The following is a 24,030-nucleotide window of genomic DNA, read 5'->3' as shown; positions in this document are numbered from 1 at the left end:
ACACTGGACCAGGGAAGATAGGTCACGACGGCACTCAACTGCCATGGGATACAGGGATGGGAAGGAGTGGCATTGCTAGGGACACAGCTGGTTTGGCAAGAAAAATAGGGTCCCTGGGCAGTTGCCTGGAAGCTAGGGGCAGGGTCTGCAGGCGGGGCTCCTGGAAATAAAGACTCTGAGGGGGCGGCGCGGCGAGGGGAGGGGCGGAAGTGACGTCGTGTGGGGCGGGTCCGGCCGCGCACAATGGGCCATGGAGTTCCCGTTCGATGTGGACGCGCTGTTCCCGGAGCGGATCACGGTGCTGGACCAGCACCTGAGGCCCCCAGCCCGCCGACCCGGAACCACAACGCCGGCCCGGTGACAGCTCAAACCCGCCCCATGGCCCTTTTCTCCCGGTTCCTCTCCAAACCTGGTCCAGGCACCACGCCCCCTTCTCACTACCGAGTGACCGCTCCTTTTGGTGTCCTGGGCTGCCTTTTTGGTGACCTCTGACCCTGGGCCTAGTGGGATTGATCAGCGCTTGGATCTGTGACCTTTCGGCCCGGGCCCAAAATGTCCCAACCAAAGGATGTGGTTGACCCGGCCTTTCTGCTTCCTCACAATAACCTTAAGGGCGGAGGGAGTGTGCCACCTTGAAATGTGTGACAGAAGTTTGGGTTTCAGAAGGGTGTAATGGGAAATCAGACTAGAAGACTCCCAGGCAAAGGCAGGGAGCCTTCAGTGTTGAACCTGGGTTGGAGTTGTGGCCCATGTTCCCAGGATCCCAGGACTGACTGCCCAGGACCCGCTAATTCAGTGAGTATCTGACTGTTTATTTCCTCTCTCTTTACAGTGTTGATCTGCAGCAGCAAATTATGACCATTATAGATGAACTGGGCAAGGCTTCTGCCAAGGTACTGGAGAGTTTTTAGATGGAGTAAAGGGGGACCTCTGTGGGGATGGTAGATAAGGGAGGCCTGGGTCCTCTGGAGGGACTTGCAGAAAGTCTGACTTAATCTTCCCTGCAGGCCCAGAATCTTTCCGCTCCCATCACTAGTGCATCAAGGATGCAGAGTAACCGCCATGTTGTTTATATTCTCAAAGACAGTTCGGCGCGACCGTGAGTGGCCACATGCTCTTCCATCCCATACTTAATTCCTTCCTCCCTCGGCCCTTCCCCCATCTTTGACTATCTCTTCCAGCTGGTTACCACTAGCTTGTTCATTATCTTCCCTGTCCTACAGGGCTGGCAAAGGAGCCATTATTGGTTTCATCAAAGTTGGATACAAGAAGCTCTTTGTACTGGTGAGTGTTTTTGGGAGTTCGTATACCTTGGTTCCTGAGAACAAAAGTGCTGGAGGTTAGGAGGCAGCAGAGATGCTGGGGGGCCTAAAACATATTTTTTCCTTCTTAGGATGATCGTGAGGCTCATAATGAGGTAGAACCACTTTGCATCCTGGACTTCTACATCCATGAGTCTGTGCAACGCCATGGCCATGGGCGAGAACTCTTCCAGTATATGTTGCAGGTATCACTTACCTCTTCACTGGTTTATCCAAACTAGGGACTCCTTTGTCCTGAGCCTTTCCAGAAGCCCTGCCTCCCACCTCCCATGTTCCCATGTCCTGTTCCCTTCCCAGGCTTCTGGCTTCCTGTTGGCATGCTTTCCCCATACTTCCTCCTACCCTGAGTCTCCTGTTCCCTGCAGAAGGAGCGAGTGGAACCACACCAACTGGCCATTGACCGACCCTCACCGAAGCTGCTGAAATTCCTGAATAAGCACTACAATCTGGAGACCACGGTCCCACAGGTTAGAGGTTTCGGAGAATAGATCCCCACTGAGCATTCACATTGAATTTATTTATTATTTATGACAAAGAAGTGGTGACTTCCAAGAGTTCCGTATTTCTTGTCATATAGGTTTCATTTTCTACAACCAGGCCCTTTCTTTGTGTTGTGGTACAGTCTCTCATAGTGATTTCTTTCTCATCTATTTTGATTTTTCTTTCTTTTTTTTTTTTTTTCTTGAGATGGAGTCTTGCTCTGTTGCCCAGGCTGAAGTGCAGTGGCGTGATCTCAGCTCACTGCAACCTCCGCCTCCCAGGTTCAAGCAATTCTCCTGCCTCAGCCTCCTGAGTAGCTGGGACTACAGGCGCCCACCACCACACCCAGCTAATTTTTCTATTTTTAGTAGAGACGGGATTTCACCATATTGGCTAGGCTGGTCTCAAACTCCTGACCTTGTGATCCGCTCACCTCGGCTTCCCAAAGTGCTGGAATTTCAGGCATGAGCCACCACATTTGGCTTTTTTTTTTGGGGGGGGGGGGCAAAATCTCCTACTGTTGCCCAGGCTGGAGTGCTGTGGCAGGATCTTGGCTCACTGTAGCCCAACCTTCTGGGCCTCAAGCGACACTCCTACCTTAGTCTCCTCAGTAGCTGAGACTACAGGCATGCACCACCATGCCTGGCTAATTTTTTATTTTTTTGTAGAGATGAGGTCTCACTATGTTACACTGGGTGGTCTTGAACTCCTGTGCTCAAGAGATCCACCTGCCTTACCCTCCCAAAGTGCTGGGATTACAGGTATGAGCCACCATGCCCGGACTTATTTTGATTCTTTACCAAAAGTTGTTTCCTACCCCTAATATTCTTTTTCTTTTCTTCTTTTGGTGAGATGGAGTCTTGCTGTTGCCCAGGCTGGATTGCAGTGGCGCAATAGCAGCTCACTGCAACCTCTGCCTTCAGGGTTCAAGTGATTCTCATGCCTCAGCCTCCCAAGTAGCTGGGATTACAGGCATGCGCCACCATGCCTGGCTAATTTTTGTATTTTTTAGTAGAGATGGAGTTTCACCATGTTAGTCAGACTGGTCTTGAATTCATGGCCTCAAGTGATCTGCCCGCCTCAGCCTTCCAAAGTGCTGGGACTATAGGCATGAGCCCCCACACCTGACCCTTACACCTAATTTCCAACCAAACATAGCCAGCTTATTTTCACCTCCTTGTTTTCACACAGCTAGTCAGTCAATATTTATTAAAGATCCAGAATAATATATATTCCCTGTCCTCAGGGAGCTTTGGCCTAATACGGGGAAGGAGGTCTTGTTTATAACTAAGTCAACAAAATGTTACTAATGCTATCCATTCATCCAACAAATATTGAGTGCCTGACAGTGTTCTGGGCACTAGGAATACTTTACTCAATGAAACAGACAACAGCCTGGGGCAACATGACGAAACCCTGTCTCTACCAAAAATACAAAAAAGCTGGGCACGGGAGCTCACACCTGTAATCCCAGCACTCTGGGAGGCCAAGGCAGGTGGTTCACAGGAGGTCGGGAGTTCGAGACCAGCCTGACCAGCAAGGAGAAACCCCATGTCTACTAAAAATACAAAATTAGTCAGGCGTGGTGGCACACATATGTAATCCCAACTACTCTGGAGGCTGAGGCACAAAAATCACTTGAACCTGAGAGGCAGAGGTTTCAGTGAGCTGAGATCATACCATTGCACTCTAGCCTAGGCAACAAGAGTAAAACTCCATCCTAAAAAAAAAGAAAAATTTTGGCCAGATGTGGCAGCACAAGCCTGTAGTCCCAGCTACTCAAGAAGCTGAGGTGGGAAACTCATTGAGCCTGGGAGGCAGAGGTTGCAGTGAGCCAAGATCGCACCACTAAACTACAGCCTGGGCCACAGAGAGAGACAGGAGGAAAAAAAAAAAAAAGCCAAGTGCTGTGGCCCACATCTGTAATCCCAGCACTCTGGGATGCTGGTGGTGGGTGAATCACTTGAGGTGAGGAGTTCAAGACCAGCCTGGTCAACAAGGTGAAACCCCATCTCTATTAAAAATACAAAAATTGGGGCCATGCGCGGTGGCTCACGCCTGTAATCCCAGCACTTTGGGAGGCCGAGGCGGGTGGATCACGAGGTCAAGAGATCAAGACCATCCTGGCCAACACGGTGAAACCCCGTCTCTACTAAAAATATAAAAAAAAGTAGCTGGGCGTGGTGGCGTGCGCCTGTAGTCCCAGCTACTCGGGAGGCTGAGGCAGGAGAACTGCTTGAACCCAGGAGGTGGAGGTTGCAGTGAGCCGAGGTCACACCACTGCACTCCAGCCTGGTGCCTGGTGACAGAGTGAGACTCTGTCTCAAAAAAAAAAAAAATACAAAAAGTAATGGGGCATGGTGGTGGGTGCTTGTAATCCCAGCTACCCAGGAGGCTGAGGCAGGAGAATTGCTTGAACTCAGGAGGTGGAGGTTGCAGTGAGCCAAGACCGCACCACTACACTCCAGCTGGAGTGACAGAGCCAGACTTTATCCCAAAAAGAAGGAAAGGGCTGGGCGCAATGGCTCACACCTGTAATCCCAGCACTTTAGGAGGCTGAGGTTGACGAATCACCTGAGGCCAGGAGTTTGAGATCAGCCTGGCCAACATAGTGAAACCCCATCTCTACTAAAAATATAAAAATTAGCCAGGCGTGGTGGTGTGCACCTGTAATCCCAGCTGCTCAGGAGGAGAATCACTTGAACCTGGGAGGCACAGGTTACAATGAGCTGAGATTGAGCCACTGCACTCCAGTCTAGGGAATAGAGCAAGATTCTGTCTCAAAAAAAAAAAAAAAAAGAAGAAAAGAAAAGAAACTGACAAAAGTGCCTATCTTAGTGATGGAGTTTATATTCTCACTGGAGAGACAAACATAATCAACAAGAATATACTATGGTTAATACGTGTTCTGGAAAAATGAGAGCAAGTAAGAGGGCTTGGGAGTACTCAAGTAAGGTGGGGATGGGAGTATGTGGGGTTGCAGGTTGAAAGAGGATCATCACTGAGAATGTGTCAGTTGAGCAATAACTAAAAGGAAGTCAGAAAAGCCAAGGCTGGGTGCAGTGGCTCACACCTGCAATCCTAGTACTTCGGGAGGCCTAGGTGGGCAGATCACTTGAGTCCAGGAGTTTGAGACTATCCTAGGCAACATGGTGAAACCCCATCTCTACAAAAAATACAAAAATTAGCCAGGTGCGGTGGCATGTACCTGTGGTCCCAGCTACTTGGGAGGCTGAGGCAGAAGGATCGCTTAAGCCCAGGAGGTCGAGGCTGCAGTGAGCCAAGATGGTACCACTGCACACTCCAGCCTGGGTAACAAAGTGAAACTCTGTCTCAAAAAACAAAAAACAAAAAAAGCTAAGTAATACCTGGAGAGAGAGCAGAGAGAGCATCCCAGACACAGGGTACCACCAGTGTGAAGGCCGTGAGGTGGGAGTTTGCCTGAAAGAGCAAATAGCCTGTGTCTAGAGCAGCATGAGTGAGGGGTGAGTATGGTAGGAGATGAGATCAGAAAAGTAATGGGGAAGACAGGGTCTTATAGACTACAGCAATGACTATCTTTTAAGTAAAAAATAAGATCAGGCCTGGTAGGGTGGCTCACACCTGTAATCCCAGCACTTTGGGAGGCCAAGGTGGGCAGATCACCTGAGGTCAGGATCACCTGAGGTCAGGATCACCTGAGGTCTCTACTAAAAATACAAAAATTAGCCGGGTGTGGTGGTGGGTGCCTATAATCCCAGCTACTTGGGAGGCTGAGGCAAGAGAATCACTTGAACTGGGAGGGCAGAGGTTGCAGTGAGCCGAGATCACTGCACTCCAGCCTGGGTGACAGAGCAAGACTCCGTCTGAAAAAACAAAAACAAAAAAACAAGATTACTTTGGCTGTGATTTTTTTTTTTTCTTGGTTTTGTTTTTAACAAGATCACCTTGGCTGTTACAAACAGGGAGCAAGAGTAGAGGCAAGTAGACTAATGAGGCAGTAACATTCTTGTTGGAAAATGGTGGTGGCTCAGACCAAGGCGGTAGCAGTAGTGATGGTAAAGAGTGGTGACATTTTAAATACTTTGAAGGTAAAACAAGTAAGATTTCCTGATAGACTGGATGTGGAAAAAGAGGACTTTAGGACAACCCCAAAGCCTGAGCAGCTGGAAGGATGAAGTTGCTTTAACTGTGATGGCAGTTAGATCAGCTTTGGGGGAAAATATTAGGAGTACTTTTTTTTTTTTTTGAGACGGAGTTTCACTCTTGTTACCCAGGCTGGAGTGCAATGGCACGATCTCGGCTCACCGCAACCTCCGCCTCCTGGGTTCAGGCAATTCTCCTGCCTCAGCCTCCTGAGAAGCTGGGATTACAGGCATGCGCCACCATGCCCAGCTAATTTTTTGTATTTTTAGTAGAGACGGGGTTTCACCATGTTGACCAGGATGGTCTCGATCTCTTGACCTCGTGATCCACCTGCCTCGGCCTCCCAAAGTGCTGGGATTACAGGCATGAGCCACTGCGCCCAGCAGGAGTACATTTTTAATATGTCAACTGGCGATGTCTGTGATATGTCCAGGTTGAGTAGACAGTTGGACACTTCCCTGGAGATCAGGGAGGAGGTTTGGGGAAGAGAGTTTTCAGCAGACATATGTTATTTAAAGCAAAGAGACAGGATGTATCGCCATAGAAAGATTATAGAGAAGCTGCTCCTTGGGCCCTCTTTAAGTGAGGCCCCCCAGCTGGCTGCTCTAAAAACCCATCTTTGCATTGTTCTTGGTTCGATGTCCTGCTTACCACAACCACCTCTGCCATGCATATCCTCTGCCACCTCAGACTCTGGCAGCTTAATCGACAGAGTCCCTGAACTCTTGCTTTCTTCTTAATCCCTTGCACCGGATCACTGGCATGCCCCACCATGGCAGACACCAGCTCCGCTATCACCAAGGACTTCAAGGAGAAGCTGTGGAGGAGGCAGAAAGTGGAAGAGCCGGGCGCGGTGGCTCAAGCCTGTAATCCCAGCACTTTGGGAGGCCGAGGCGGGTGGATCACGAGGTTGAGAGATCGAGACCATCCTGGTCAACATGGTGAAACCCCGTCTCTACTAAAAATACAAAAAAATTAGCTGGGCGTGGTGGCGCATGCCTGTAATCTCAGCTACTCAGGAGGCTGAGGCAGGAGAATTGCCTGAACCCAGGAGGCGGAGGTTGCAGTGAGCCGAGATCGCGCCATTGCACTCCAGCCTGGGTAACAAGAGCGAAACTCCGTCTCAAAAAAAAAAAAAAAAAAAAAAAAAAGAAAGTGGAAGAGATGCCCATGCTAATGGAAATGCTAGTGAGGAAAATGGGGAGCAGGAGACTGAGGTACAGGACGATAGAAGAACAAGGTGGGAAGAAAGAGGAGGAAGGTGATGGTGAGGAAAAGAACGGAGTTGAAAACAAGGCAGCTGAGGCACTATGGACAAATGGGCAGCTGAAGATGATGAAGCTGACGATGTTGATACCAAGCAGCAGAAGGCCGATGAGGATGATTAGAAAACAAAAAAGGAGGCCGGGCGCGGTGACTCAAGCCTGTAATCCCAGCACTTTGGGAGGCCGAGGCGGGTGGATCACAAGGTCAAGAGATCGAGACCATCCCGGTCAACATGGTGAAACCCTGTCTCTACTAAAAATACATAAAAATTCAAGCCTGTAATCCCAGCACTTTGGGAGGCCGAGGCGGGTGGATCACGAGGTCGAGAGATCGAGACCATCCTGGTCAACATGGTGAAACCCCGTCTCTACTAAAAATACAAAAAAAATTAGCTGGGCATGGTGGCGCATGCCTGTAATCCCAGCTACTCAGGAGGCTGAGGCAGGAGAATTGCCTGAACCCAGGAGGCGGAGGTTGTGGTGAGCCGAGATCGCGCCATTGCACTCCAGCCTGGGTAACAAGAGCAAAACTCCGTCTCAAAAAAAAAAAAAAAAACAAAAAAGGAAAAGTTAAACTTTAGAAAAAGGCCAGGGCTGGGCGCAGTGGCTCACGCCTGTAATCCTAACACTTTGGGAGGCCGAGGTGGGCTCACAAGGTCAGGAGATTGAGACCAGCCTGGCCAACATGGTGAAACCCTGTCTCTACTAAAAATACAAAATTAGCTGGGCGTGGTGGCAGGCGCCTGTAATCCTAGCTACTTGGAAGGCTGAGGCAGGAGAATTGCTTGAACCCGGGAGGTGGATGTTGCAATGAGCCAAGATCATGCCACTGCACTCCAGCCTGGGCGACAGAGCGAAACTTTGTCTCAAAACAACAACAAGATAAAAGGCCACCGTGACCTAGACACCCTCCATTTCCCATTCAGCATCTAAATGTGGTCGTCCTCAAGAGGTCTGCTTGCCCACTGTGGGCAGCGCCACTGCAGGTGACATACACTTGCCACCACCCAACCCAAACCAGAGAATTTGCAATGGGAGGAAAAAAGAACAAAAACTTCCAAGGCCTTGCTTTTCTTAAAAGTACTTTAAAAAGGAAGTTCTTATTTTTTATTTACATTTTATTTTTTTAATACATATTGTTAGGGTCAGTTTTTTTTTTTTTTAAGATGAAATTTCACTCTGCACCAGGCTGGACTTCAGTGCATGATTTCTGCTCGCCTCCTGATTCAGGAGTAGCTGGGACTATAGGTACCCGCCACCACGCCTAGCAAATTTTTGTGTTTTTAGTAGAGAAGGGGTTTCACTATGTTGGCAAGGATGGTCTTGGTCTCTTGACCTTGTGATCTGCCTGCCTTGGCCTCCCAAAGTGCTGCGATTCCAGGCGTGAGCCACCGTGCCTGGCCACGTCATTTTTTTGTTTTGTTTTGTTTTTTGTTTTTTGTTTTTTGTTTTTTTTTGAGACAAGAGTTTCGCTCTTGTTACCCAGGCTGGAGTGCAATGGCGTGATCTCGGCTCACCCGCAACCTCCGCCTCCTGGGTTCAGGCAATTCTCCTGCCTCAGCCTCCTGAGTAGCTGGGATTACAGGCACGCGCCACCATGACCAGCTAATTTTTTGTATTTTTAGTAGAGACGGGGTTTCACCATGTTGACCAGGATGGTCTCGATCTCTTGACCTTGTGATCCACCCGCCTCGGCCTCCCAAAGTGCTGGGATTACAGGCTTGAGCCACCGTGCCCGGCCAGTCATTTTTAATGATCTTGGATGACCAAGCTAGCCTTTGGATGGTTCTATGTCCTACTTCTGACTTTACTTGCGGTGTGATCATGATCATTATAATCTCTTTTTTTTTGTTTGTTTTTGAGACGGAGTTTCGCTCTTGTTACCCAGGCTGGAGTGCAATGGCGCGATCTCGGCTCACCGCAACCTCCGCCTCCTGGGTTCAAGCAATTCTCTTGCCTCAGCCTCCTGAGTAGCTGGGATTACAGGCACGTGCCACCATGCCCAGCTATTTTTTTTTTGTATTTTTAGTAGAGACGGGGTTTCACCATGTTGACCAGGATGGTCTCGATCTCTCGACCTCGTGATCCACCCGCCTCGGCCTCCCAAAGTGCTGGGATTACAGGCTTGAGCCACCACGCCCGGCCCTGATCATTATAATCTCAAAGGAGAAAAAAAAATCCTTGTAAAAGGCAAAAATGACAACAAGAAGTCTTATTCTGAGCATTCCAGTAGCTTTTTTGGTATATGTAGTTAGCTGTACCATATCTAGTTGGTTTGCATGAGATGGTTAAAAAGGCCAAGGATAAAAGGTTTCATTTATTTTCCTTTTTTGTCTGTGAAATTGCTGCTTATTTTATTATTTAGGCCTATTTGATGTGTATGAAACAATATTGTCCAATAACAAACCCAAATTTTACTTTGCTGAGTTCTAACAACAACAACAAAAAAAAAAAATGAGGGAAGAGAAGACCAGCAAAAGCAACCAAGGAGTAACTAGTGAAGTAGATCAAAACAGGCCACGTGCAGTAGCTCATGCCTATAATCCCAGCACTTTTGGAGGCCATGTTGGGTGGATCATGAGGTCAAGAGATGGAGGCCATCCTGGCCAACATGGTGAAACTCTGTCTCTACTAAAAACAGAAAAATTAGCTTTGCGTGGTGGCATGCACCTGTAGTCCCAGGAAGCTGAGGCAGGAAAATCACTTGAACCCAGGAGGTGGAGGTTGCAGTGAGCCGAGATGGGGCCACTGCACTCCAGCCTAGTGACAGAGCAAGACTCCACCTCAAAAATAAATAAATAAACAAAAAAATCAGCCAAGAGAGGTGGCTCATGCCTGTAATCCCAGCTACTCGGGAGACTGAGGCAGGAGTATCGCTGGAACCCAGGAGGTAGAGGTTGCAGTGAGCTGAGATCATGCCATTGCATTCCAGCCTGGGCAACAAGAGCAAAATTCCATTTAAAAAAAAAAAAAAAAAACTGGAAAGTAAGGTGACCTGAAAGGCCACTGAAGAAAGTGTTCCCAAAAGGAAGGAATGGTTTACTGGGTCATATGCTGCTGATCAAAGAGCAAAGAGGTCTTAGATGTTACCATTGGATTTATCTCTCAGGCCATTGGTGATCTCGATGAGCAGTTTTGGTGCAGCAATGTGTGGAAGCCTGGATGGAGTGAGTCTAGGAGACTGAGAAGCTAGGAACACAGCAAGAATAGGCCACTCTTGTAAATGCTGCTTTAAGGGGAACAGAAATAGAGCAAGAGCTGGGGAGTGAAGTGGATCAAAAGAGAGTTGATCGTTTTCAGATGGGAGGACAAACAGCATGAGAATGATTTGGTAGAGAGAAAATATGATTATGTCAGAGAAAGTGGAGAGAACAGTTGAAGTGGTATCATTGAGTGGGCAGCTGGGGTTGGGATTTGGTTGACAAATTGATTTGGATAGGAACATGGACAGTTAATCCATTGTAACATGCTTTGACAGACATGATTACACAGGAGGCCTAAGAACATGATATGAATGCTGTCTTGGGCTGGGGGTTGGGTAAAGAAAGACATGTCTAATCTTTTTTCTTTTTTTTTTTTTTTTTATTTGAGATAGAGTTTTGCTCCTGTTGCCCAGGCTGGAGTGCTGTGGCACGATCTCAGCTCACTGCAACCTCTGCTTCCCAGGTTCAAGTGATTCTCCTGCCTCAGCCTCCTGGGTACCTGGGATTACAGGCATGCACCACCACACCTAATTTTGTATTTTTAGTAGAGATGGGGTTTCACCATGTTGATCACGCTGGTCCCAAACTCTCGACCTCAGGTGATCCGCCCTCCTCGGCCTCCCAAAGTGCTAGGATTGCAGGCCTGAGCCACCACTCCCAACGACATGTCTAATCTTAAAAGGCAAGTGTTTATCAGGTGGACAAAAGGCTAAAGTACATTTCATATAGAGGAACTAGCATGAGCAAAGGCAGAGAGGTATTAAACCACCTTTCAGGGCACTACACGTAGTGTGGTGTGATTGGATTGCTGGGCATGTGCTTCCTGGGGGCGGGGTAAGGATGGGTTGGTGGACATTAGAGCAAGGTCAAGGCAAGGGACAGGTAGGGTGTTCCTGTGTTCCTGCAGTACATCATTGTTCCACTGAGAGGCAGCAGAGAGCAGTGGAAGGAGCACAGTATTTTATTATTGAGACAGAGCCTTGCTCTGTCGCCCAGGCTGGTGTGCAGTGGTGTAATTTCGGCCTCGCAGGTTCAAGCAATTCTCCTGCCTCAGCCTTCTGAGTAGCTGGGATTACAGGCGCCCACCACCACACCCAGCTAGTTTTTGTATTGATGAGGTTTCGCCATGTTGGCCAGACATCTCAAACTCCTGACCTCAAGTGATCTGCCCACCTTGGTCTCCCAAAGTGCTAGGATTACAGGTATGAGCCACCACACCCAGCCCTGGAGCACAGTATTGTATTTGACATCAAATGTATTACCCATGCAACAGCTGGGGCTGCAAAAAGAAAAAGAAAAAAAAAAAGGAAATATATTACCCAGTTAAAATGTAAAGCCAGAGCAGTGTAGCATGTAAATAATAACTCACATTTCATAGGCTCTATGTGGTATCTACATGCATCATCTCAGTGGATCCTTGCATGTCTTTCCGAAGTAGGTACTATTATTAAAACTATTTTGGGTTTATGCAAATTAGTGACTTAACCAAGTTCACACAGCCAGTAAATAGTAGAGTTCACATGTGAACCCATAGCCATTTACCCAGTGAACTTTTTTTTCTTTTTGAGACAAGGTCTTGCTCTGTTGCCTAGGCTGGAGTGCAGTGGCACCATCAGGGATTCCTGCAGTCTCCACCTCCTAGGCTCAAGAGATCTTCCCTACCAGCCTGGCCAACATGGCAAAACCCAATCTCTACTAAAAATACAAAAATTAGCTGGGTGTGGCGGCACACTCCTGTAATCCCAGCTACTCAAAAGGCTGAGGCAGAATAGTTTGAACCTGGGAGGCAGAGGTTGCAGTGAGCCAAGATCACACCATTGCATTCCTGCATGGGTGACGGAGTGAGCCTCCATCTCAAAAAAAAAAAGAGAAATCTTCCCACCTCAACCTCCCAAGTAACTGGGACTACAGGAGTAAGCCACCATGCCTGGCTAATTTTTTTTTTTTGAGACGGAGTTTCGCTCTTGTTACCCAGGCTGGAGTGCAATGGCGCCATCTCGGCTCACTGCAGCCTCCGCCTCCTGGGTTCAGGCAATTCTCCTGCCTCAGCCTCCTGAGTAGCTGGGATTACAGGCAGGTGCCACCATGCTCAGCTAATTTTTCGTATTTTTAGTAGAGACGGGGTTTCACCATGTTGACCAGGATGGTCTCGATCTCTTGACCTCGTGATCCACCCACCTCGGCCTCCCAAAGTGCTGGGATTACAGGTGTGAGCCACTGCGCCCGGCCTTTTTTTTTTTTTTTTTTTTTTTCCCAGTAATATCAGGATAGTCTGGCTAATTTTAAAATATATTTTTGTAAAGATGAAGCCTTGCTGTGTTGCCCAGGCTGGTCTTGAACTCCTGGGCTCAAGCTATCCATGTGAGCCAACATGCCCAGCCCCCAGTAAACTCTTTGTGTGTGGGGGTGTGTGTGTGTGATGGAGTCTTGCTCTGTCACCTAGGCTGAAGTGCAGTGGCACAATCTCAGCCCACTTACAGCCTCTGCCTCCCAGGGCTAATTGATTCTCCTGCCTCTGCCTCCTGAGTATCTAGAATTACAGGCACACACCACCATGCCCAGCTAATTTTTGTATTTTTAGTAGAGGTAGGGTCTCAAACTTCTGACCTCAAGTGATCCACCCACCTTGGCCTCCCAAAATGTTGGGATTACAGGCGTGAGCCAACGAGCCCAACCTCAAGTAAACTCGTAATGACTACACTATTTTCCTGGCTGAAACACTGCAGCTGGAACCAAAAGTCTGGAAGTTGAGGCCCAGCCCTGCCGCTTGTAGCTACTTGGCATTGGCCAAGCCAAGTCCTGTCTCCAAGGCTGTATTTACCCACCTCTTCTTTCAAATAGTGACTTCCAGGATTGTTGTGAAGGCCAAATTGAATGTGAAAATATAATGAAGTAACTATAAAATTAATAGTTACTAGTTATCAAAGTAGCATCCTGCCTGGCCTCCAGCATATATCTTTCCTTGAATTCCCCCACCCATTTGTATTCTGCTGAATTCTTTTTTTTTTTTTCTTTTTTTTTTTTTCTTTTTGAGATACAGTCTTGTTCTCTTGCCCAGGCTGGAGTGCAGTGGTGCAATCTCAGCTCACTGCAACCTCCACCTCCTGGGCTCAAGCAATTCTCCTGCCTCAGCCTCCCGAGTAGTTAGGATTACAGGTGCACACCACCATGCCTGGCTAATTTTTTTGTATTTGTAGTAAAGACAGGGTTTCACATCTTAGCCGGGCTGGTCTTGAACTCCTGACCTCAAGTCATCCCCCTGCTTCAGCCTCCCTAAGTGCTGGGATTACAGGTGTGAGCCATCATGCCCAGGCTTGAACACCTTTTTATGTGCTTATTGGCCATTTGTATATCTTCTTTAGAGAAAAGTTTATTCAAGTCCTTTGTCCATTCTTTTTAATTTATTTTTTAGTCCATTCTTAAATTGTGTTCTTTGTTGTTGAGTTATAAGAGTTTTTCATATATTCTAGATATAACACCCTTATCAGATGTGAGATGCTTTTTTTTTTTGAGACGGAGTTTCGCTCTTGTTGCCCAGGCTGGAGTGCAATGGCGCGATCTCGGCTCACCACAACCTCCGCCTCCTGGGTTCAGGCAATTCTCCTGCCTCAGCCTCCTGAGTAGCTGGGATTACAGGCACGCACCACCATGCCCAGCTAATTTTTTGTATTTTTAGTAGAGACGGGGTTTCACCATGTTGACCGGGATGGTCTCGATCTCTCGACCTCGTGATCCACCCGCCTCGGCCTCCCAAAGTGCTGGGATTACAGGCTTGAGCCACCGCGCCCGGCTGCTTTTTTTTTTTTGAGACGGAGTCTTGCTCTGTCTCCCAGGCTGTAGTGCAGTGGTGCAATCTCGGCTCACTGCAACCTTCACCTCCCGGGTTCAAGCGATTCTTCTGCCACAGCCTCCTGAGTAGCTGGGATTACAGGTGCCCTCCATCGCCCCCAGCACATTTTTGTATTTTTTAGTAGAGACAGGTTTCGGGGTTTTGCTATATTGGTCAGGCCAGTCTTGAACTCCTGACCTTAGATGATCCATTCTTCTCAGCCTCCCAAAGTGCTGGGATTACAGACCAGCCACCACGCCTGGTGCATCTTTTCACTTTTTTAGTGAAAAGTGAAGCATAAGATTTTTATCTTGGTGAGCCACGGTGGCTCAGGCCTGTTGTCCTGGCACATGAGGAAGTGAGACTAGGCATTCAAGGCCAGCCTGGGCAACATAGAAACTGCTCATCTATTAAAAAAAAAAAAACTGCCTGGCGCAGTGGCTCATGCCTGTAATCCCAGCACTTTGAGAGGCTGAGATGGGTGGATCACCTGAGGTCAGGAGTTCAAGACCAGTCTGGTCAACCTGGCAAAACACTGTTTCTACTAAAAATACAAAAATTAGCTGGGTGTGGTGGTGGGCGCCTATAATCCCAGCTACTCGGGAGGCTAAGGCAGGAGAATCACTTGTACCTGGGAGGCAGAGGTTGCAGTGAGCTGAAATCACACCATGGCACTCCAGCCTGGATGACAGAATGAGACTCAAATCTCACAAAAACAAATTTGGTGGAGTACGATTTTTCTTTTGTTTCTTGTGCATTGGTATCATATTTAAGAAACTTGCCAGCTAGTTGTGGTGGCTCCTGCCTGTAATCCCAGCACTTTGGGAGGCTGAGGAGGGCAGATCACGAGGTCAAGAGATCCAGACTATCCTGGCCAACATGGTGAAACCCCATCTCTACTAAAAATATAGAAAAATTGGCATGGTAGCACATGCCTGTAGTCCCAGCTACTCGGGAAGCTGAGGTAGGAGAATTGCTTGAACCCAGGAGGTGGATTCAAGCAAAAAAAGAAGCCTTCCTAATCCAGGGTCATGAAGACTTACCCCTGTGTTTCATTCTCATAATTCACAATTTTAGCTTTTTTTTTTTTTGAGACGGAGTTTCGCTCTTGTTGCCCAGGATGGAGTGCAATGGTGCAATCTCGGCTCACCGCAACCTCCACCTCCCGGATTCAAGCCATTCTCCTGCCTCAGCCTCCCAAGTAGCTGGGAATACAGGCATGCGCCACCATGCCCGGCTAATTCTGTATTTTTAATAGAGACAGGGTTTCACTATGTTGGTCAGGCTGGTCTTGAACTCCTGACCTTGTGATCCGCTTGCCTCGGCCTCCCAAAGTGCTGGGATTACAGGCATGAGCCACTGCGCCTGGCCTAACTTTAGGTTTCGTTTATTTATTTATTTATTTTTGAGATGGAGTCTGGCTCTGTCACCCAGGCTAGAGTTCAGTAGCATGATCTCAGGCTCACTGCAACTTCTGCCTCCTGGGCTCAAGTGATTATCGTGCCTTAGCCTCCAGTAGCTGGAATTACAGGTATGTGCCACTATGCCCGGCTAATTTTTATATTTTTAGTAGAGACAGGGTTTCACCATGTTGGACAGACTGGTCTCGAACTCCTGACCTCAAGTGGTCCACCAGCCTTGGCCTCCCAAAGTGCTGGGATAATAGGTGTGAGCCACCACACCTGGCTTGTTCTTTTTCAAGATAGTTTTTGGCTATTTGAGATCCTTTGCAATTTCTTGTGAACTTTAGGATCAGCCTCCTGGGGTCTGAGTTTTTTTACTAGGTCTGTTATCAAAGATAAGAAGGTTGGCTTTTGTTCTTCCTCCTATAATTTTCCTTAACACAGGGCTCTGTACCCAAGTATGTGCTGAGTGACCAGCAGACAGCTATAGAGTCATGTGCTATAAAAATATGGTATAAAGATTATACCATATTTTTACTGTACCTTTTCTATGTTTAGATATATCAGCTGAACCATTATTATTATTTTTTGAGACAGTCTCACTCTGTCGCCCAGGCTGGAGTGCAGTGACGGGAACTCGGGTCATTGCAACCTCTGCCTCCGGGGTTCAAGTGATTCTCCTGCCTCAGCCTCCCAAGTAGCTGGGACTACAGGCGCACACCCCATGCCCAGCTAATTTTTGTATTTTTAGTAGAGACAGAGTTTCATCATGTTGGTCAGGATGGTCTGGATCTCTTGACCTTGTGATTCATCTGCCTTGGCCTCCCAAAGTGCTGGGATTACAGGTGTGTGCCACCGCACCCAGCCAAACCATTATGTTAGAATTGCCTATAGCTGGCTGAGCATGTGGTTCATGCCTATAGTCCCAGCACTTTGGGAGGCTGAGGCACAAGGATCACATGAGTCTAGGAGTTTGAGACTGGCCTGGGCAACATAGTGAGACCCCCATCTCTACCAAAAAAATTAGGCCAGGCGTGGTGGCTCAAGCCTGTAATCCTACCACTTTGGGAGGCCAAGGTGGTAGAGAGCAGCCTGGCCAACTTGGTGAAACCCCGTCTTTATTAAAGATACAAAACATGAGCCAGGCATGGTGGTGCACGCCTGTAATCCCAGCTACTTGGAAGGCTGAGGCAGGAGAATTGCTTGAACCTGGAGGCAAAGGTTGCAGTGAGCCAAGATCGTTCCATTGCACTCCAGTCTGGGCGACAGGGCAAGACTCTGTCTCGAAATAAATAAATAAATAAAAATTTAAAACATACTAGCCAGATGTGGTGATGTGCACCTAGCTACTCAGGAGGCTGATGTGGGAGGATCATTTAAGTCCATAAGGTCAATGCTGCAGTGAGCTGTGATGGTGCCACTGCACTCCAGCCTAGGTGACAGGGCGAGACCCTGCCTCTCAAAAAAAAAAAACCTGCTGGGTGCGGTGGCTCACGCTTGTAATCCCAGCACTTTGGGAGGCCAAGAAGGGTGGATCACGAGGTCAAGAGATCGAGACCATCCTGGTCAACGTGGTGAAACCCCGACTCTACTAAAAATACAAAAAATCAGCTGGACATGGTGGCGCATGCCTGTAATCCCAGCTACTCAGGAGGCTGAGGCAGGAGAATTGCCTGAACCCAGGAGGCGGAGGTCGCGGTGAGCCGAGATCGTGCCATTGCACTCCAGCCTGGGTAACAAGAGCGAAACTCCGTCTCAAAAAAAAAACAAAAAACCTACAACATTCAGTATAGTAACATGATGTACAGGTTTGTAGCCTAGGAGCAACAGGCTGTACAGTAGAGTCTGGGTATGTTGTAGGCTATAGTGTCTAGGTTTGTGTAAGTACGTTCTGTGATGTTCACACAATGAAATCACCTAATGACGTATTTCTCAGATGTATCTCCCTCATTAAGTGATGCAGGATTGTGTTTTGTTTATTTCATCTTCCAGGTGAACAACTTTGTGATCTTTGAAGGCTTCTTTGCCCATCAACATCGTAAGTTTTCTCGCCTTGTGTTGGTCATGTAGTTGGGGTGAGGGAAAGGAAAGAGATGGACTCTTGGTCCTGCTGGCCCCTCACTGAGGGGCACCGCTGCTTCCTTCCTCACAGGGCCCCCTGCTCCCTCTCTGAGGGCAACTCGACACTCTCGTGCTGCTGCAGTTGATCCCACGCCCGCTGGTAAAGCCTGTATTGAAGGGGTGGAACTGTAGTGCAGTGTTGGCTACTTACGCTAGACGCCACGGAGTACAGTGCTATCTGTGGGCAGTTTTAGGAAAGTCTCCTGCAGTCATGCCTGTTTGCCTTTGCCCTTAGGGGAGCTCAGTGCATTTTGTACTTGGCAAGCTTTTTAACCAAGCAAGCTCATTGGGAGCCTGTTTGACAACTGATGTCAATGGACCTTCTTGCTAGTTCAGGTCCAGCAACATAGGCCAGAGTCAGGCTCCTTTGTAAACCCCAGGCTTCTGTCAGCCAGTGAGGGACAGGCTGGTGCAAACAGCCCTTCAATTCGAAGTCACAGAATAGTGACACAAATGGCCCAAAGTTTAAATGTTAGTTTTAGAAGGTAACACTCAGAATTTATAATGTTTCCAACCCGATAATGAAATGAAATTGATCTGGAGAAACCAAACCTCAGAGGCACTAAAATGCTGTCCAGATTCCCCATCTCACAAACACACACACACACATACACACACACTCTCTCTCTCTCTCTCTCACTGCCAGTCTGAGCCATACTCCTTCCTCTTTCTCACCCCTCCACCTTATCTACTTCTAACGGCTGTACAATGCTTGTTTGCACAGAAGAGCCCCCTTCCTGAGCTGGCCCTGTGGCCAGGAAAGGGAGTAACCACCATCCAAAGAGCAGTTTGGAACCAGCTATGAGCATCGCAGTGTCAGGCATTGAGAGGCACCTCATGTCCATGACTCACTTTGGTGTCCAAGGCTTCTCCCACTTAGCTGGTGCTGAACCACTGGCTGTGAGAGGGAGTGAGGGCCAACAAGGATGGTGAGAACTCAGGCCTTCACGGGAGGTGCTGTGGATAAAGCCTAAGTGAATTCGCTGAGAAGTCTCTCATTTGCCACACATGATGGAGAATCTAGAGAGGGAAAGTGGGGAACAAGCGGACAAGCGCAGAGGAGGCGGCTGAACTGTGGACATCACATCAGCCTCCCCTTTACTTTGATAGCTCCCTTTCAGATGCCCCTATTTATTTTCTCCTCATCCTTTCTATTTTTTTAACCTAATAAAACTTCAGTCTCTTCCCATCTTTGTATAGGAAGGAGAGATTCTGCCCTCCTTCCAAACCTCCCCTGACCTCTCCAGAGCAATTCCTGATTAACCAAGGGCTTTGTCCATCTCATCCAGAGGAACCCAGGGTCCTCGTTGGCCCGGCTGGGACCATTCCATTGCCCCAGAATCCCAGGGGGCCGTGACAGCACCCACTGACAGTAAGAGCTCACTCCCCTTGGCTGCCCTTCTCCTGCATCTCCCAGGCCCCCAGGTCTCCCCTTAGATCTTTCTCCCTAGCTCTGTGTTTGGCCTACTCCTTCTGGCTCTCCTCAGAAGTGTTCCACCTTCCCCGCAAATTCCCTTTTGGTGTGCTGGCATTGCCATGGTGCTGCTCCTGCAAGTTCCCAGGAGGAACTGCGGTGTCAGGGAGCAAAGGTTTGGGGTTGTGGGGTAGTGACTGGGAGGAGGGATACAAAGTATGTCTCCTAACGCTTACCCTGCCTGTGTCCCCTCCACTACCAGCTCCAGCAAGGAAGCTGCCACCCAAGAGAGCAGAGGGAGACATCAAGCCATACTCCTCCAGTGACCGAGAATGTAAGAGGGGCAAGGGTTGGGTGTCTGGGCCTGGGGGACCTTAACACAAGGGAAGAGAGTGCTCAGGGGACCCAGGGGAAGGATTCGTTCTCTCTAAAGACTCAGATTTCTTGGGCTGGGCATGGTGGCTCATGCCTGTAATCCCAGTACTTTGGGAGGCTGAGGCGGGTGGATCGTCTGAGTCCAGGAGCTTGAGACAAGTCTGGCCAACATGGTGAAACCCTGTCTCTACTAAAAATACAAAAATTAACTGGACACAGTGGCACGTGTCTGTAATCCCAGCTATTCGGGAGGTTGACGCAGGAGGATGGCCTGAACCCGAGAGATGGAAGTTGCAGTGAGCCAAGATCACACCACTGCACTCCAGCTCGGGTGACAGAGCAAGACTCCGTCTCAAAAAAGAAAAAAAAAAGACTCAGGTTTTTTTTCCACCCAAATCTTTGCTGTCATGACTCTTATCTCTTCCTTCCCTCTTTTTTTTTTCTTCTTTTTCTGTCTTGCTCTTCATTCTCCTTGTCCCCAGTTCTGAAGGTGGCTGTGGAGCCTCCTTGGCCCCTAAACAGGGCCCCTCGCCGTGCCACACCTCCAGCCCACCCACCCCCCCGCTCCAGCAGCCTGGGAAACTCACCAGAACGAGGTCCCCTCCGCCCCTTTGTGCCAGAGCAGGAGCTTCTGCGTTCTTTGCGCCTCTGCCCCCCACACCCTACTGCCCGCCTTCTGCTGGCTGCCGACCCTGGGGGCAGCCCAGCCCAACGTCGTCGCACCAGGTAATAGGAGTTGAAGGGCTAAGGAGCCTCACAGCTATCAAAGAGGATGTTAGAAATGGCAAAGGGCAATTTGAATCCATCAGAGAGATGGATCAATAAGATGGGTGGATTGGGGAGTCCTGGAACCTTACAAGAAAAATACAAGTGCAAGTGATCTGGGACAAAAATACAGTGAAAGAGCAGAACAGGACTTTATATGAAGCCTAGGGACCCTGGCTTTAATGTGAGAGTTCTGTGGAACGGTAGGAAGAACACGGATCCATCGAGTTGGGGGAATGGAGCCTTCTAAGATTGGGGAGATCTTGGCTTAACTCTTGCTGGGGAAGGGGCAGCCACTGGCCTGTGTGCCAAGAGTCCACCCAGCAGGCAGGGAGTGGGCATTTCCTTTATTTCTCTCCCTAGCTTTCTCTTCACTTCTGACTTACCTGTTTTTCTCTCCCCCCCCATCTCCCCTCTCCCTTCCTCCCGTCCATAACATCCTTCCACAGCTCCCTTCCCCGCTCTGAGGAGAGTCGATACTGACAGACAGCTACCCTCTCCCCTCCCTGGGAGACCTGGGGTGGGCAGAGACCCCCTCCCTGAGAACCCCAGACCCACTCTTCCATTGCATCCTGTAGGACCCAGTGGAACCTGACAGAGCCCCTAAGATTCCCTCTTCCACTTTCTTAGACATTAGGGTTGTCAGGGACTCAAATGGCCTAACACTTTGTAGCTTTTCTTACCCCTTCTCTCCTAACCTAGGCTCTAAATGCCTTCCCCACAGACAGCCTGATCTGTTGCCAGAACCCTTGGTTGGGTGGCTCATACATTTAGAGAAGCACATTCTTGCTTGCTGTCAAACCCTAGAACACCATGGAAGGTCTAGGCGTCCTCTGCCAGGGAAACTTTTTAAGGAGTCTTACCCATGGCATAAACCCCGTATTCCCTCTAGTGTCTACTGGTGGCTCTAATACTTGCCCTTTGAGCCTGGGAACGGCTGCCAGTGAGCAAGCTCTGCTTCAGAGCAGTCTAGTTAGGTAGGACAAGGACTCACCAGCTCCCCAAAGGGATCTACTCAACATTGCCAAACTCTTCATTTCCATATTTTGTGTAGGTGTCAGGGAACCCCAAACTGATGTTGCTTTGGGGTTTCTTAAGGAGACTGGCTGACACCACCTTTTCCCCTAGATCCATTCTCTGGGGGAGCTTGTTTCTTGAGAATAGATCCAGAGTCTCAAGGATCTGTTAGATCCTGGAATCCCCTCTTGTATCCATCCCTCCCTGGTAGCTAGATGCTGATATATTCCCATCTTGTGAGATTGTCGAGATCAGATAGGGGACCATTCTTCCTCTGTCCTTCCTCTCTCCTTTCCTCCATAGCAAGGACGACCTTCCCTGCTCCATGCCTGGGGTATAGCTAGATCCTTTCCCCTCCCTACCCTCTGAATGTATGCTAGATCAGGTGCCCCACTGTGTTTCCTAAAATCCTTGGGAGCCGGATCTCCTCCTCTCCCCTACTCACTCTTCCCTTTTCTTCTCCCTCTCAGTGTCGTCTCAATAAAATATGAATTCTTTTGTGTTTTCTAAATTGACATTTTCAATGAAAAAAACGAATCACACAAAAAAAAGCTTGTCAGCCTCATTTGTGCGTCACCCTTTATTTAAATCCTGGGATCTCAGGACCTCTGTCCCTCTCATTTCTTCATTTCTGAGATCTGCATATCTTTTACCCAGGAGCCTCAAAGCTCCTGTATCTGATGTCTGCCTATCCTCATCTTGACTGTTAGTCCTGCAGATTCTGTGTCTCCTCTCATGTAGGTCCTGAATCCTTGTGCATGGGCTTCTACTACTCCCTCATTCCTTCCAGGAACCTCCAGTTCTCCCCAGTGACTTCTACCCTTTATTCTGGGCCAGCCATTGCTGAGATGTCAAGGCTTACCATCACCTCTGTATCCACTAATTAACCTCCTGCCTCCTGTATTCCTCTTCCCACTGATTACCTGATGTCTGCTCCACTAAATCCCTGGATCTCCCTCAAGAGAAACCCTTACTTCTGTGGAGAGTCCAACACAATCTGTCACCCTATTTACAGAGGCCCCCTTCCTTTTCCTCCGAAATTAAAAATTCAGCTTTGTCACTTCCTGTTTCCCTCTGGTCTAACGAATCTTTTTTGTTTGTTTGTTTGTGAGACAGAGTCTCACTCCGTCGCCAAACTGGAGTGCAGTGGCATGATCTTGGCTCACTGCAATCTCTGCCTCCCCAGTTCAAGAAATCCTCCTGCCTCAGCCTCCGAGTAGCTAGGATTACAGGAGTGTACCACTGCACCCGGGTCATTTTTGTATTTTTAGTCATTTTTGTATTTTTAGTAGAGATGGGGTTTCACCATGTTGGCCAGGCTTGATCTCCTAATCATGGGATCTGCCCACCTTGGCCTCCCAAAGGTGGCTCATTGCAGGCATGAGCCACCACACCCGGCCTGGTCTAAGGAATCTTATACTTAAGGTAACCCTGTTTTCCAAACCAAACACCAGAGTACCTGATCCAACAAATTTTTTATTACATGTGAGTCTGTTCTTATGACATGATTTGGATCACATCTAGCCATAGATTTAACACATTACCTCAACTAGAAAGAACAGCAATACATCAGAGGTGCTTCAGAAAATCTTGGGTATAAAATGAACTTCCTCCACCCTTTTCTGGGGCAGAGCTTTGATTAAAACCCCTTAGGAATGATAATTACCCCCTTCTCTTTGTTCCTGTGCCATTCCTTTTACTCCTCTCCTCTGATTCCTCCATACCCACCCATCTTTCATCCATAGTCTCCTCCCCATCATCTCCCATTTCTTCTACAGGGGGACTCCCCCAGGGCTGGTAGCCCAAAGCTGCTGCTACAGCCGCCATGGGGGGGTGACTTCCGCATCCCCCAATACAGGTAAGTATTAACTTCTCTTTACCCTCAAATCAAGTAGGCCACATTCACTATCTACTCCTGCCTTCCCATTCATACGCCTGATGTTTCCACAGGCAACCAAGACTCCAAGCAGGGAGAACAGGAAACAAAGAATAGGTGAGGTCTAAACCCTTCCCCTAACAGTCTCCCACCACCGTCTGACTCCCTTCCTAACGTCACTCTCAACCACTTCCTACTCCTAAATCTTACTGTATGAACTCAACACCAGCTCCTCCCACAATTCCTTCTACCTTAGACATCCTCCAAGCTCCTTTCCCTACAGGTTCAACTCTGTACTTCCCTTTGGAATAAAGGTTCTCTGAGAGGTTTTGAATTTGGACATAGCACTAATGGTTCCAGCATCATACCCATCATGTGTCCTACATTAAAACCTGGCCCGAGACCTTGAAGAGTCTGTAATCTTACTTTCCTCCTTAGTAGTCCTATAACCCACTCTCCATCTTCGCACCTACCAGGTCTGCCAGTGAGGAGCAGGCCTTGTCGCAGGATGGGTCTGGGGAGCAGCCTGTGCACACAGCTCCTCCACAGGCCCCGGCCCCGGCCCCACCAGCCCAGTCCTGGACAATGGGTGGGGACATATTCAACGCCAGGTTCATTCGAAACCTGCAGGAACGACGCAGCACCAGGCCTTGGTGACCGCAGCCCCGTGTCACATCTTCACAGTATTATTTCTCCCTCACTACAGGAAAGAGCTAAAGCCCAACCCTCATAACAGATGGATACATTCATTCATTCATTCATTCAGCGGGCCTATCAGCTTCAAGTCATTTGTATCTTTTAACCAGAGCAATAAAAGTATTTATTTTTATCACAA

The 24,030-nt window shown here is 48.5% G+C and overlaps 1 protein-coding gene across 7 annotated transcripts; it reads left to right on the top strand.

Annotated features, from left to right (window-relative positions):
* Positions 1 to 223: 223 nt before the first annotated feature.
* ATAT1 (alpha tubulin acetyltransferase 1) lies at positions 224 to 24,030 on the top strand. 7 transcript variants are annotated; one of them, XM_003944650.3, is made up of 13 exons: positions 224 to 357; positions 833 to 893; positions 1,008 to 1,099; positions 1,224 to 1,284; positions 1,394 to 1,507; positions 1,688 to 1,789; positions 17,620 to 17,665; positions 17,780 to 17,848; positions 19,425 to 19,496; positions 20,020 to 20,263; positions 23,098 to 23,177; positions 23,270 to 23,312; positions 23,672 to 24,030. In XM_003944650.3, exons 1-13 carry the CDS (start codon positions 251 to 253, stop codon positions 23,850 to 23,852), a joined length of 1,272 nt encoding a protein of 423 aa, XP_003944699.1. In that variant the 5' UTR covers positions 224 to 250; the 3' UTR covers positions 23,853 to 24,030. The 7 variants fall into 7 exon arrangements, with proteins under 7 accessions (XP_003944699.1, XP_010330935.1, XP_003944697.1 ...); XM_003944651.4 differs by lacking the exon at positions 224 to 357 and adding an exon at positions 364 to 639; XM_010332633.2 differs by lacking the exon at positions 17,780 to 17,848.

The sequence above is a fragment of the Saimiri boliviensis genome, chromosome 4 (genome assembly GCF_048565385.1).
Source record: "Saimiri boliviensis isolate mSaiBol1 chromosome 4, mSaiBol1.pri, whole genome shotgun sequence".
NCBI classification, from domain to species: domain Eukaryota; kingdom Metazoa; phylum Chordata; class Mammalia; order Primates; family Cebidae; genus Saimiri; species Saimiri boliviensis.
This window is presented reverse-complemented; position numbering and strand designations above follow the sequence as displayed.